Genomic DNA, 15,844 nt, shown 5'->3' on the forward strand with positions numbered 1-15,844 from the left:
TATATAAATCTTATTAAATAGCTAAGTCCAACCTTTGATACTTCTCCATAGGTTCCAAATTTTTCTTGTTGGTTACTATAGGAAGAAAGCAGGATACAATTTAAAGAGGTTTGTGTTCCTTTCCTTATTCTCAATTTCAAGGCTCCAAATGTTTAGGCTAGATGTCCTAGTTTCCTGAATATCCTGAATTTCCAACTCAGTTTTTAGATGGTTTCTAGATTGTGTATGCTTTTTCTGAGGCTGTATACACTCTACATCAGTGAATGAGGTTCGCTTTGATGGGTATAGACTTGTTCTCTGAGCCTTCGAGGGCATAGGAAAACCTGTGGTGGTTGGAAGATTTCTTTTAGTGGTTTTTCTCACTCTGTTACCCTAGCCATCTTGAAAGATCATGGTATCCTAGAATCGGATATAAATTCAATAATCTAAATGGAAGTGCTTAGCATAATATCTGGTGCCTTGCAGGGGCTCAGCTGCTCAGCTCTTTGAATCTGAATGACTCTCTGAATAGGAAGACATGTATTCAGCCAAACATTTATTAGCATTTCTGAAGTCACATTATGACTTTAAAATTCACTTACTTTACCATATAGATTTTGAATGCCACATTTGATATTTAACTCTATGTGATTTTGGACTCTCGGAGCCCTGATAGCTTCATATTTATTTTAAAAGAGAGGATAAGGGTAGATTTGATGGTAGGAAAGTAGTTTTCAGCAATCTTATAAATAAAGCAATTGAAAAATAAAATCAGTTGATCAAATGGAGTTAATACTGTTTTTAATAAAAAAGTATATTTATAAAGTCTTGATTTTCTTTTTGTATACAAGCTTTTTAAAATTGATTTTGCCCTGATATGTTTTAAAGAATGGCAACATCTTTTTTTCTAAATTTTATTTTAATTCCAGTATAGTTAACTTACAGTATTATATTAGTTTTAGGTGTACAATATAGTGATTCAACAGTTACATATATTCCTCAGTGCTCATCGTGGTAAGTGTACTCTTTTTTTTTTTTTTTTTAAAGTTTATTTATTTTGAGAGAGAACGTGAGCAGGTGAGGGGCCGAGAGGGAGAATCCCAAGCAGGCTCTGCATGTGGTCTGTGGGCAGAGCCCGATGTGGGGCTTGATCCCATGACCCTGGGATCATGACTTGAGCCAAAATCAAGAGTCAAACGCTCAACTGACTGAGCCACCCAGGCACCCCATGATAAGTGTACTCTTAATCCCCTTCATCTATTTCACACATCCCCCTACCTATCTCCCCTTTGGTAACCATCTATTTGTTCTCTGTTGTTAAGAGACTTGTTTGTTGGTTTGCCTCTTTTTTCCTTTGTTCATTTGTTTTGTTTCTTAAATTCGACATCTGAGTGAAATCATGTCTTTCTCTGTCTTACTTCCCTTAGCGTTATACTCTCTAGCTCCATCCATGTTGTCCCAGCTGGCAAGATTTCATTTTTTATGGCTGAGTAATATTCCATTGTGTGTGTGTGCGTGTGTGTGTGTATATATATACATATATATATACACACACACACGCACATACACACACACACACACGCACACCATATCTTCTTTATCCATGTATGTATCAGTGGACACTTAGGTTATTTCCATAACTTGGTTATTATAAATAATGCTGCAAGAAGAGAATGGCAATATTTGGAATAACTGTATAATTTCCAATGAGTGACTTCTTAGTAAATACTACTCAATTGAGTGAAAAGGAAATATGCTTTTTTTAAGCATAATTATTTAAAATAATTATGGATTGCTTAAAAAGTGGCCTCAAATATGAGACGGACACAAGTGGATGTTAGAAAACATTTATGCACTCTTTCTGGGAGGTTTAAGAATTTTATCAGTGACTCATATTATTTGATAATCATCGACACTTTATGAGGGGTTACAGCTTCCTTGGGAACTTCCTTGGCTGTTTTTCCTCTGTTTTGGCCTTCTGTTAGGTCTGGTCCCTAAAGATCAACATGGTAGGGTTGGGTAAAGCAGTTTGGATAAATCTGCTGTACTACCACAAAATAAATTCTTTTTGTGAAGCACAAGTACCAGAAATTTAGGTTCTATAGACCAACAATATATGGTACTACATATGTAATAAAAACATAAAATAACAACCTTTTAAAACAGACTGAGGTTGGGAGATTCTTAAATATAGGGCAAGAAAGAATTCTTAAAAAAAATTTTTTTTATTTTTCATTTTTTAAAATTTACATCCAAATTAGTTGGCATCTGGTGCAACAATGATTCCAGGAGTAGATTCCTTAATGCCTCTTAACCCATTTAGCCCATCCCCCCTCCCACAACCCCTCCAGTAACTCTCAGTTTGTTCTCCATATCTGAGTCTCTTCTGTTTTGTCCCCTTCCCAGTTTTTATACTATTTTTGTTTCCCTTCCCTTATGTTCATCTGTTTTGTCTCTTAAAGTCCTCATATGAGTGAAATCATATGATTTTTGTCTTTCTCTAATTTCACTTAGCATAATACCCTCCAGTTCCATCCACGTAGTTGCAAATGGCATGATTTCATTCTTTTGATTGCCGAGTAATACTCCATTGTATATATAAACCACATCTTCTTTATCCATTCATCCATCGATGGACATTTGGGCTCTTTCCATACTTTGGCTATTGTTGATAGTGCTGCTATAAACATGGGGGTGCACGTGTCCCTTCGAAACAGCACGCTTGTATCCCGTGGATAAATGCCTAGTAGTGCAATTGCTGGGTCGGAGGGTAGTTCTATTTTTAGTTTTTTGAGGAACTTCCATACTGTTTTCCAGAGTGGCTGCACCATCTTGCATTCCCACCAACAATGCAAAAGAGATCCTCTTTCTCTGCATCCTCGCCAACATCTGTCGTTGCCTTAGTTGTTAATGTTAGCCATTCTGACAGGTGTGAGGTGGTGTCTCATTGGGGTTCTGATTTGTATTTCCCTGATGATGAGTGATGTTGAGCATTTTTTCATGTGTCGGTTGGCCACCTGGATGTCTTCCTTGGAGAAGTGTCTATTCATGTCTTTTGCCCATTTCTTCCCTGGATTATTTGTTTTTTGGATGTTGAGTTTGATAAGTTCTTTATAGATGTTGGATACTAACGCTTTATCTGATATGTCATTTGCAAATATCTTCTGCCATTCTGTCGGTTGCCTTTTAGTTTTGCTGATTGTTTCCTTCGCTGTGCAGAAGCTTTGTATTTTGATGAGATCCCAGTAGTTCATTTTTGCTTTTGTTTCCCTTGCCTCCGGAGACGTGTTGAGGGGCAAGGAAGAATTCTTAAATAATAGTTTTCTTTATTGGAGTTACCAATTGGAATCACTTGTCATGACATGCCTTTTCAGTTCCTTGACCTCTTTGAGCTAAACAAATTCTCTTCAGCTTCCTGAAACCATTAGGAACAATTGAGAATGAGCAGTTTTAGGGTATTTGGAAGGAAGGCCCAATATCCTAAGTGCCGATTCAAGAAATCTGTGTACGTTATATCTGTGCTGTTAAGTCAGCTCTTGGGTGTCTTTCCACTGACTTACATTTCTACTCTTTTCTATGGGCGGGTTAAGGAAATCAGTGGAAGTGGAGAATGATAAGGTTGTGACCAGGCTGGGGCAAATAGAGAAGCTTGGTGATCAGGAGTTACATTCTTCTCAGTTATAAGATTGCACCTGGGTGGCTCAGTTGGTTAAGTGTCTGGCTCTTGATTTCAGCTCAGTTTCTCACAGCTCAGTGATCTCAGTTTGTAAGTTTGAGCCCCACGTCAGATTCTGCTGGCGGTACAAACTTGCTTGGGATTCTCTCTTTCTGTCTCTCTCGCTCTCTCTTTCTCTCTCTTTCCCTCTCCCCCACCCCATTTTCCTCCCCCTCCCTCCCTCTCTGCCCCTCACTCAGTGGTATATTCTCTCTCCCCTTCTCTCTCAAAATAAATAAATAAATAAACATTAAAAAAAGACTGCAGTCTTAGCATTCACTGTCATGCTTCCTCTGTCTTCCATAGGTGATCAATGAATGTTGCTTATTAGTTAGGTTTCTTATTACCTGGAGTTAATTGGCAGGGAGGTGACCGGGGTGGGATCCTGTACTAAGAACATTTTGTTTGTTTGTTTTCCAGCTTAGTGTTATAGTGTAATCAGACAGCATTGGCTTGAAATACTGATTATCAGGTTAAACAGGTACTAATGATTCAGTAAGTCATTTTCTTCTGAGTCATAGTAAACTAGTGATCTAGGGGAATAGATTCAAAGGGGATTCTTCATTTTAGATGTAGCAAAACTCAAGATTATTTTTTTTAATTTGGAAAATAAGTTTTGTGTTTTTATAGGATGCATTTATTGTGTAAACTGTGTAACATTAACAACGGCTAAGGTCTGGAAAATTTATCAAATAAGACTTTGATTCTACTGCAGGGAGGATCCTTTCTAAGGCTGCTGGAAAAGAGACCAGTTCAAAACAGGCCTATTCAGGAAGACCCTATAATATAATCCTTTGCCAATGTATCTTGATTTCCTTAGAATTAGGTGAAATTCTAATATTTGTGAATTGTCTAGTATTTGGTTCCAGTTTATACCATTTGCATATCACTGGACTTGAGCGTAACTGGGGAGCCAGAGAACTAGAGGGTGGAGAATGGAAAAGAGGAGGTGAGGCGGAGGGCAAGCCAAGAGAGAATTGTTTCCAGGAAGACCAGGAGATGAGGAAAAGGGAATTGAGGCCAGAAAACTGTACTCTGGTGGCCTCTGTGATGAAGGAAGGAGCTGGGATGTGCCTGACTGTAAATGCTTTGGCAGAAGGCCATTGATAGGTAGAGGAGAGACTATTAAAATCCTGGCTATCGGGGAGGGGTTTGAGAAAGAGCTACTTGGGCACCGCGGTGTCTAATACAGGTTTGTCCAAAGCTCTTTCCCTGAAGTGGGACTAGGAAGCAGAACCATGTAAGGAGTGAAAACCCAAATGGTATTGAACATTTGGTGGGCCAGATGAAGAAATTTTGAATAGGTAGTACATGTACTTGACAAAAACTCAAAAGATATGAAGGGAATATGATGTAAAGTAAATCTCCCTCCTACTCCTAACTCCTAGCTAACCAGTCCCTCCCCCCACCCCCCCCCGAGATAATCACTGTTTGAGTTTCTTGTTCTAGAGATGTGTTTATGTAAGCATTTACATATTTCAAAAGATTTTGTTCAGTGTAAAAGAATACATAAATACAGATAAAAAAGGGAAGAAAGTAAAAACCACTTAATCATCTATAATCCCACTACCAAGCATAACCACTGTTAGTAGTTGGATGTGTAGCCCTTTCAGGGCTTTTAAAAATGCTTGTCTGCTTACAGATGTACTCTCTTGCACTTAAGAAAATTATTTTTAATCGTCTAAGTAGCATATGAATACATTCCTGTTATTACGAACAAATTCACAGTGTTACAGCTCTTTGAGAATTCATCCAGCAGGTTTTCTAGTTCCTACCAAAGGGGGAAAAATTCAAACAATACATATTAAGTCAAAATCTTCCTTCACGACTGCCTCCAATTGTATCCCCTCTCCATTGTAGCAAACATGGTTATCTGCTTGTTGTGATTCTTTGAGCTTTTTACATATATTTATGGACATATATTGTTGTGTTTTTCATAAATGAGATCCTACTGTTTGTATGAGAATTAAAAAAGATCTTATTTTTAAAAACAAGAAAACAAGATCTTGTTATTTTAATGTCATCTCCACAATTACTAGTTTAGGCTGAACACTTCCTTTTTTAATTTTTTTTTTTTTTAACGTTTATTTATTTTTGAGACAGAGAGAGACAGAGCATGAACGGGGGAGGGTCAGAGAGAGGGAGACACAGAATCTGAAACAGGCTCCAGGCTCTGAGCGGTCAGCACAGAGCCCGACGCGGGGCTTGAGCTCACGGACCTCGAGATCATGACCTGAGCCGAAGTCGGCCGCTTAACCGACTGAGCCACCCAGGCACCCCTAAGCTGAACACTTTCAAATGCTTAGTGAATACTGTCTTTTCTATGACTAGCCTGAACTATACATAGCATTTGGTAAACTACTTTTATTGCCTTCCGTACTATTAAATATTCCTCTACCACATGGTTTTAAAATGGCTGTTAGCGGGGCATCTGGATGGCTCAGTCAGTTAAGTGTCCAACTTCGGCTCAGGTCACTATCTTATAGTTTGTGGGTTTGAGCCCCGCGTCGGGCTCTGTGCTGACAGCTCAGAGCCTGGAACCTGCTTCAGATTCTGTTTCTCCCTGTCTCTCTGCCCCTCCCCTGCTCCTGCTCTCTCTCTCTCAAAAATAAATAAACATTAAAAAAAATTTTTAAATGACCATTAACATTGAATGGATGTGTCACAGTATATGTAATTTATACCTTTATTATTGTTATGATGCTATGATTGATAGGATGCTTGGTGAAGAACTTATACCTGTACATCCTTTGTACAAGTTATAGCAGTTATGTCTTCCTGTGGTAACTCCTGATCAGCTTGATTAGACTAAAATGTTCCTAGATCTTTCTAGTTATGCAGAAGTTATTTGTGCTAGTTATGCAGAAGTTATGTGTAATCATGCCCATTCCAACAGAACCTATTTGTTTTTTTAGTTTTTCCCTAGGTAAATCTTAGAGGCAGTTAGCTGTCCTTAGATAAAAAATGTTAGGAGAGTAGAAAAAGATCACTTTGATTTTAATTAGAAAGCATGAAGGAGGAAGGGTTTAAAACTTATTAGCTGGGAAGGGTGGGGAAATTCAGAGAGGAGTAAGAGATTATTCCCAATAAGGGGAAGGCAGAAGAAAGATAAACTTCAGTGTGTTTAGGAGGAGAGTGGATAGATCGGTTGAATGAATCAGAGTGTTCAAGTTGGGAAATTGTAAGAAAAAGTTGGAAAGGTAGTTTAAATGCCTTTAATGCCTTATTAAGGGTTTTGGATTTATTTTATAATAGGATGCTTATGAAGCATTTTGAACAGAGGAGTGATATGAAATGGTATTTTAGAAGTATTAATTGGATGGTATAATGCAGGATAAACTAAGATGAATGAGGGAAGAGAGGCTAATTAAGGCATTCACTACATTTAGGTGAAAAATAGTGGCCGAGATTATAGCAATGGCAGGTGGAATAGAAAGGAAGTTGCAGATGTGAAAAACCACATGAACAAAGGTTTGTGGGGAGAGAGTTGAAGTAGAAAGAATAATGAGGAGTTCTAAAAATCAGCACTTCTGAAAGGTAAGTACCTACAATTCATTCATTTAAATTGTTCTCCCCAGAACCCAGAAAGTTCCCTCTTACCTCTCCATAGATAATCCTCTCCCTTCGTTCCTGGTCCCTGGTATTCTCAGACCTACTTCATGTCAGTATAAGTTTTTTATTTGTTTTTATTTTGTGGTTTCTAGCGTTTCTGTGGTTTCTGGGAATCTTAAAGTCTTTTGTGTCTGGCCCCTCTGACTTAGCATGATGCTTTTGAAATTCATCCATGGGTTGCATGTTGTCAGCGGTTCCTTCCCTTGTGTTGCTGCATAGTAAGCCATAGTTCTTGGCTGCTATGAATAAAGATGTTCTGAACGTTGGCATATAGCTTTTTGGGTGGACATACGTTTCCATTTTTCTTGAGTAAATACGAAGAGTGGGATTGTTAGGTCATATGTGAAGTGTACGTTTAAGCTTATAAGAAACTGTCAACTGTTTTGCAGAATGGGTCTTCATTTCGCACCAGCCGTGTAGGAGAGTTTTAGTAGCCCCACATCCTTGTTAACATTTGGTATCATGAGTCTTTTTAATTTTAGCTCACTGAAGTTTTAAGGCAGAAAAACAGGATGAATAAAATGGGAATGTTCAAGTGGAAGGAGCTAATTTGGAGGTGGCTGACAGTGGGGACACTGGTTTCAGTTTCTGGTATTGAGTTTTAAGGGGTCTCCAAGTAGGAAAATGACCCCAGAGATTCTATAACTTCTCTTATAGAACTTTTAATGGAATGGCACTTTGGAGCCAGATAGTCATGAGTTTGAAGATTAGCTCAATTACTTTCTGTGTGATCTTAGCCAAGTTATTTGCCCTTTCCAAGCTTTAGCTTTTCCCATTTGTCAAATGTGAAATAATAGATGGTTACACTTAGAAGAGGCACTGGTGCAAAGTTAGCACTCAGCGGGTGGTAGCCATCATCATCTTGGTCGTCGTCATCATCATGTTTGCTGCTTAAATATATATTTTATGCCCCCAGTAACTTAGGAGTTTCTTGCACATCTCTGCATTTCTTCCCTTCCTAACCCATCTCCCTATCTTTGCTCATCCCCCACCACAACAGGAGTGATTTTGTTCAGCACTAATCTTGTCTAGTCACTTCCTGTTCTGATCCTTCCACTCATGTTGTCCGGGCATAAATATCTACGGAAAGCCTTAAGACCGCGGTTAGAAAAGTCTGGTACCACCTATATTTTCCTTTCTACTGTGTATCATTACTGTAATTTGTGTAATCTTTCTCCTGTCTACAATACTATAAAATCCATGAAGGCTGGCACTTGGAAGGTACTCAGTTAATTTTTGAGTAGATTGTCTTGTTTTAAGATTGTTCAGGACAGGATTTTTACTACTTAATTTAAATTCTTTCTGAGGGTACCTGGGTGGTTCAGTTGGTTAAGCATCTGACTGTGGATTTTGGCTCAGGTAGCGATCTCCTGGTTAATGAATTTGAGCCCTGGTTCTTGGATTTGAGCCCTGCATCGGGCTCTGCACCGCTGGTAACAGTATACTATGTAATTTTTTACAATTAAAAAATTTTTTTTAATTCTTTCTGACATTTACCATATTACTTTCTTTTTCAAAAAAAATATTTATTTGTTTTAAGTAGTCTGTACAACTTAAAGCATGAGGCTCGAACTCATGACCTCAAGATCAAGAGCCGTATACCCTTCCTTTGGAGCAGCCAGGCACTCCAGCGTGTTACTTTCTATGGCATAAGTTCTTAACAGATATTCTTGAATCTAAGTAGTGGTTTGAAATAAGCTTACATAGAATTATCAGGTCAAATAAGGTAAAGAGTTTTAAAAATTATTTTACTGTATTTCCATTATGACATTAATACTTTATAGAAAGTTTGGAAAATAAAGAAACAAAAAGAAGAAACACAAGAGGATGGCCGAATTCTTGGCCGATGCTTTTAGATTGCTTTCCAGAAGAGTTTCATGGTATACTGTTACCAGCAGTGCTTGAGTGGTCCTGTTTCTTCTCCATTTTGCCAGTTTATAATTTGATAGATGAAATTAGTATCTTTAATTCCATTTATTTGATTTATTAATTACTCTCTGTTGAGTTGTAATGCCGCCTTTCTCATGTTAAATTCCTACCTACTAGGATAGGTTTCTGAACATTGTTGTTGATTTATGTTTATTCTTACATTCCTGGTATGTCGATTTTAACTCCCATAACTTTATTTTTAACTTAATTGTTAAATTTTAATTCCAGTATAGTTAACATATGGTGTTATATCAGTTTCTGGAGTACAATATAGTGATTCAACAATTCTGTATATTACTCAGTGCTCATCAAGATAAGTGGACTCTTAATCCCCTACACCTATTTCACCCGTCCCCCCCACCCTCCTTCCCTCTGGTAACCATCAGTTTGTTCTGTAAAGTTAAGAGTCTGTTTTTTGGTTTGTCTCTTTTTTTCCCTTTGTTCATTTGTTTTGTTTCTTAAATTCCACGTATGAGTGAAATCATATGGTATTTGTTTTTCTCTGACTTATTTTACTTAGCATTGTACTCTCTAGATTCATCCACGTGGTTGAAACTGGCAAGATTTCATTCTTTTTTACGGGTGAATAATATCCCAGCATATGTATGTATGTACACACACACACACACAAACACACACTCTACATCTTCTTTATCCATTCATCTGTCAATGGACACTTGGACTGCTTCCATAATTTCGCTATTGTATATAGCGAAAAAAAAATTTTTTTTTAACTTCTGCTGCAGTAGGCATAGGGGTGCATAAATCTTTTTGAATTAATGTTTTCATGTTCTTCAGGTAAATACCCAGTAGTGGAATTGCTGGGTCATATGGTAATTGTACTTTTAATTTTTTGAGTAGCCCCCATACTCTTTTCCACAGTGGCTGTACCAGTTTGCATTCCCACCAATAGTGCACAAGGGTTCTTTTCTCTCCACACCCTCGCCAACACTTGTTGTTTCTTGTGTTTTTGATTTTAGCCATCCTGACAGGTGTGAGGTGATATCTCATTGTGGTTTTGATATGCATTTCCCTGATGATGAGTGATGTTGAGCATCTTTTCACGTGTCTGTTGGCCATCTTGATGTTTTCTTTGGAGAAATGTCTGTTTGTGTCATCTGCCTATTTTTTAATTGGATTATTTGTTTTATTTATTTATTGTTTTATTTATTTATTGTTTTATTTATTTATTTATTTATTTATGGTGTCGAGTTGTATAATTTCATTTACCAATATCTTCTCCCATTCAGTAGGTTGTTTTTTGTTTTGTTTTGTTGATTGTTTCCTTGGCTGTGCAGAAGCTTTTAATTTTGATGTAGTCCCAGTATTTTATCTTTGCTTTTGTTGCCCTTGTCTCAGAAGACATACCTAGAAAAATGCTACTATGGAAAATGTCAGAGACCTACTGCCTGTGCTGTCTTCTAGGATTTTGAGATTTCAGCTCTCACATTTAGGTCTGTGATCCATTTATTTTTGTGTATGGTGTAAGAAAGTGGTCTGGCTTTATTCTTTTCATATTGCTGTCCAGTTTTCCCAGTATCATTTGTTGAAGAGACTTTTTCCCACTGCATATTCTTGCCTCCTTTGTTGAAGATTATTGGTCACATAATTGTGAGATTTTTTCCTGGGCTTTGTATCCTGTTCCAGTGATCTATGTGTCTGTTTTTGTGCCAGTACCATACTGTTTTGATCAGTACAGCTTTGTAGTATAACTTGAAATCTGGGATTGTGATACCTCCAGCTTTTTCTTTCTCAAGATTGCTTTGGCCATTCAGAGTCTTTTGTGGTTCCATGCAAATTTTAGGATTGTTTACTGTAGTTCTGTGAAACATATTTTTGGTATTTTGAAAGGAATTGTATTAAATCTGTAGATTGCTTTGGGTAGTATGGACATTTTAACAATATTTGTTCTTCTAGTCCATGAGCAAGGCGTATCTTTTCATTTGTGTCATCTTCAGTGTCTTTCATCAGTGTTTTATAGTTTCCAGAGTATGGGTCTTTTACCTCCTTGGTTAAGTTTATTCTTTGGTATTTTATTATTTTTGATGCAATTGTAAATGAGATTGTTTTCTTAATTTCTCTTTATGCTGCTTCATTATTAGTGTATAGAAATGCAGTATATTTCTATAAGTTGATTTTGTATCCTGAGACCTTACTGAATTCGTTTATCAGGTCTAGTTGTTTTTTGGTGGAGTCTTTGGGGTTTTCTATATGTGGTGTCATACCATCTACAGATAGTGAAAGTTTTACTTCTTACTGATTTGGATGCTTTTTATTCCTTTTTCTTCTCTGATTGCTGTGGCTAGGACTTCCAGTACTATGTTGAGTAAAAGTGGTGAGCGTGAACTTCCTTGTCTTGTTCCTGACCTTAGGGTAAAGGTCTCCATATTTTCCCACTGAATATGATGTTAACTGTAGGTTTATCATATATGGCCTTTATTATGTTGTTAACTCTCATAACTTTAAATATATTTAATATGTAACAGGGTTAATATTCATTTGTTTTTATATTTTTTATATAGTATAAAAATATACTATATTTTTATATTAGTTTTCATGTATCTGTGCGTTTTTATATTCTCTTTCGAGTTCTGTCTGGTTTTTGGGTGAAATAGTCTCTCATGCTTAATTGCATGTATGTAACTATCCTAGAAATACCTCCTTCTGTTTGTCTTTTTTTTTTTTTTTTTAACTTCTGCTTCTAACTGTAGTTCTATAAACTAGTTGTAAGGGTCCCAGTTTGCAGACCTGACAAATGGAAAAAAATAAGAACAATTTATTACATGTGTTGTATATAAGCACACACATGCTGTGTATATGTGTGTATGTGTATATATATATGTGTGTGTGTGTGTGTGTTATGTATGTATATGTTTAATGTTGCCAATTAGTATTTCCTTTTTTTTCTTTTTTTAAAAAAAATTTAAATGGTTTTATTTATTTTTGAGAGAGAGAGAGCCAGCAAGGAAGGGGCAGAGTGAGAGGGAGACACAGAATCTGAAGCAGGCTCCAGGCTCTGAGGTGTCAGCACAAAACCTGATGCGGGGCTTGAACCCACAAACTGTGAGATCATGACCTGAGCCGCAGTTGGACGCTGAACTGACTGAGCCACCCAGGCGCCCCTGCGAACTAGTATTTCTTGAGAAGGATTTTTGTTGTTCTGAGATTATGCCCTTTAATGGCTCTATTTGGGGGTGGGGGGGGGGGGGGGAGAAGGGTTGCCACCTTGTGTTGGTCTCCAAAATTGTTTTTAAAATTTACCTAATTGTAAAAATCTAAAAATACGGGAACTGCTACTTTATCTCACGCTATAATGACTTTCTTGGCGGTAGTGGTATAGTAACAGGGCTGTCTTGGTCACCGAAAAGCATACAATGAAGTTACAGCTTATGGGGGTTAGGTTTTTTAACATCTGGATGTAATAAAAATATAACATTGAATCAGGATTACTTTTACAAATTACTTAGAAAAGGATGTCACCACGTTGGTGACTTCTCAGCAAGTCCAGCATAACCATTTTTTCCCTGAATCACTGGAATAGATTATTTCTTTGCATGGAAATAAGATAGAGCAGTTTGCTTTTGTTTAAGGACAGTGTTTCACAAAACTTATCCATCTTTCACTGTTAGAATCACACTTTCCATTGAGAGCTATTCACTGAGAATTGAAACCGAATAAGAGATTTACGTCTTGCATCCCATGCTTTCTGCTGGACTTACTCTGGCTCAGTGGTAGCATGTTAGGCAGAATCCTTACCACTTAGTGTTTTCTCTCCTCTTTCTGAGCATCTTCTCACTCATGACCCACTTCAGTAAAAAAATCAGGGGTCATGGAGGTGTTAGGATGATACTTAGAGTAGTTAAATTTGAGTGAGTATGGTTGAATATCTAAAATGAGTTTTGGAGACTAAACACTTGTTTCAGCAGTGCCACAATAGTATTAGGTTTCCTGTCCACTTAAACTCCTTAAAACGAGCTTATCTATACCATTTACCGTACATGTACCATTTATACCTGACGTAGAATGTTTTCTTTATAACTGTAATCAACCATTTAAAACCTCCTGAAAGTATGACATGAATAATGGAATGTATACTAACTGGTTCTTTTTATTTCGTTGTTGTTTTACTTTAAAAAAACATTTTTTTTCTTTTAAGAAAAAAATTTTTTTTTTGTTTTCTTTTTTTGTTTGTTTATTTAAGTAATCTCTATACCTAACGTAGGGCTCGAACTCACAATCCAGAGATCAAGAGTCGTACGCTCTGGGCTCCTGGGTGCCTCAGCTGGTTGAGCAACCGACTTGGGCTCAGGTCATGATCTCGTGGTTCTTGAGTTAAAGCCCACATCAGGCTCACTGTTGTCAGGACAGAGCTAGCTTCAGATCTTCTGTCCCTTACTCTCTCAAATAAAACAACAACAAAAAAACCCAAACAAACAAGAGTCATTCACTCTGCTGACTGAGCCAGCCAGGTGTCCCTAAAATACTTTTTATTTGAAGAGATTGTAGACTCACATGAAGTTGCACACACAATACAGAGAGGTCCCTTGTACCAATCACCCAGTTTCTCCCAGTGGTAATATCTTACATAACTGGAGTTATCAAGACTAGAAGATTGACATTGGCACACTACAATTAACTAGCCTTCAGTCCTTATTCACACTCACCGGTTTTTGCATGCACTCATGTTTCATTTTCTTGTATGTCTGATGTGTATAATCCTGTGGTGTTTACAAAAATAATTTTAAGAATAGTTTGGATTTACAGAAAAGTTGCAGAGATAATAGAGGCTTCCCATATACTTCTCACCCACTCTCTCCTATGACATATTATGAATGATGATATCTATACAGTAGATTTGTTACAGCTAACAAACCTACTTTGGTATATTACTATTAATTAAACTCCACATTTTATTCAGATTTTACTAGTTTTCCCCTAGTGCCCTTTTTTAGTTCCTGGATCCCATACAGGATACTACATCACATTTAGTCATTACATCTCTTTAGACTCATCTAAACTCTGACAGTTTTTCAGATTTTCCCTTGTTTTTAATTATCTTCATAGTTTGAGGAATCCTGGTTAGTTATTTGTAGAATATCCCTTAATGGGACATGGTTTAGTTTGTTTGTTGTTTTTCTCATGATGAACCTATAGCTCGGATTATAGGCTTTTGAGAGAAGACCACAAAGGTGCCATTTTTTATCATATCGTATCAAGAGTACATGCTATCAACATGACTTACCGTGTTGATGTTGAACTTGATCACCTGGCCAAGGTCATGTTGGCCAGGTTTTCACTATAATTAGTCTCCTCACTTTCATACTCTATTCTTTGGGAGCAAGTCCCTCAGCACAACTTATATTCAAAGGTGGGGGGGATTTCAATTCAACTTCTTGGAGGGGGGATTATCTACAGAAATTATTTAGAGTTCTTCTGATAGGTACTTTTAAAGTTTATGGAAACCGCATGAGTACTGATATCAGTCTAACGTATCTGTTCTTTGCAGGGTGGGAAACCCCGTAAACACCGGAAGGATCGGCTACAAGATTTAATTGATATAGGCTTTGGCTATGATGAGACAGACCCATTTATTGATAACTCAGAGGCTGTGAGTAATGTATCTTTAATATAGCAGCAATTCTTTGTTTGGGATAGAAGTCAAGGATAAAGTTACTAAAATAGTTCAGTATTTGTTTTTACTAACTAATCCCCTATTGACGTCCATCTAAATTGTTTCTACTTTTTTATGTGCTTACGAGCAGCTGAGCATCTGTGTACGTTTATCTTTGTGTACTTGAATAACTATGTAAGATAATTAGAGAGTGCAAATGTATGTACAGGATAAATTTCTAGCAGTGGGGTTTATTCATTAAGGGTATTTACATCTTGAATTTGTATTGATATTCCCAGACTTGGGCAGGTGTAATTTCAAATGGCTTCCAGATAAGACCCATATGAACTTGAAGATTGGAGCTACTGGGTTGAAGTTAATCTGGCAGACAACTTTAAAATGTGCTTCATTTTTTATTACTGCCAAGCCTTAGTACAGTGGTGGTGATTGAATGCCAGCCTTTATCAAACCCTATCTGTTTTGTTCCAAGCCCTACAGCTTTTTCCCTGGAATCTTCTTTCTTTTATAAAATGAAGAGGAATTTAGGAGAGCATTTAAGGACTATAACAATCCATTGATCACATAGCAAACAAATGCAGGCATATTGTGTTTGGGGGTAGGTAAGGTGTATGTTCTTACATTCTTCTCAGTGCACTGGAGAAATCTAAACAAACCCTGGACTTATGGCATCCTCTGCATTGTTCAGTGATTACTTACAATACACAGAAAGGGACACCAAGGTAAACATTGTAGTACTACCCACAAATTAGTATTTCTTTTTCCTGTTACTACAGTGCTTGGTTGTATAGATGATGATAAGGCATATAGTGGTAGGAGAATCATAGAACTTCCAGCAGGAGGCATACTGGATACCCTGAGTTGTTTCAGTGTTCTGACATAAACTGGTTTACCATACCAGGCAGCCTGTTCTATAGGAGTAAAATATTGACAATGCCCTTTGGAGTAGAGAAGCCTTCTTGTTACCAGAAAGGTTGACA

The 15,844-nt window shown here is 37.3% G+C and overlaps 1 protein-coding gene and 1 pseudogene across 6 annotated transcripts in view; both read left to right on the forward strand.

Annotated features, from left to right (window-relative positions):
* Positions 1-15,844, forward strand: part of UBN2 (ubinuclein 2) — an 86,386-nt gene that overhangs the window by 12,444 nt on the left and 58,098 nt on the right. For 4 of the 6 annotated variants that reach the window (XM_060633247.3, XM_060633242.3, XM_060633246.3 and 1 more), the window contains exon 3: positions 14,742-14,843. The exons of the other annotated variants lie outside the window; for them this stretch is intronic. In XM_060633247.3, the coding sequence (XP_060489230.1) occupies positions 14,742-14,843 (102 nt within the window). The remainder of the gene's footprint in view (positions 1-14,741; positions 14,844-15,844) is intronic. 6 annotated transcript variants of the gene reach the window in all.
* On the forward strand, positions 5,420-5,488 carry LOC132679968 (U7 small nuclear RNA; annotated as a pseudogene).

Source organism: Panthera onca, chromosome A2 (assembly GCF_046562875.1).
Source record: "Panthera onca isolate mPanOnc1 chromosome A2, mPanOnc1 haplotype 2, whole genome shotgun sequence".
In the NCBI taxonomy this organism is placed as follows: domain Eukaryota; kingdom Metazoa; phylum Chordata; class Mammalia; order Carnivora; family Felidae; genus Panthera; species Panthera onca.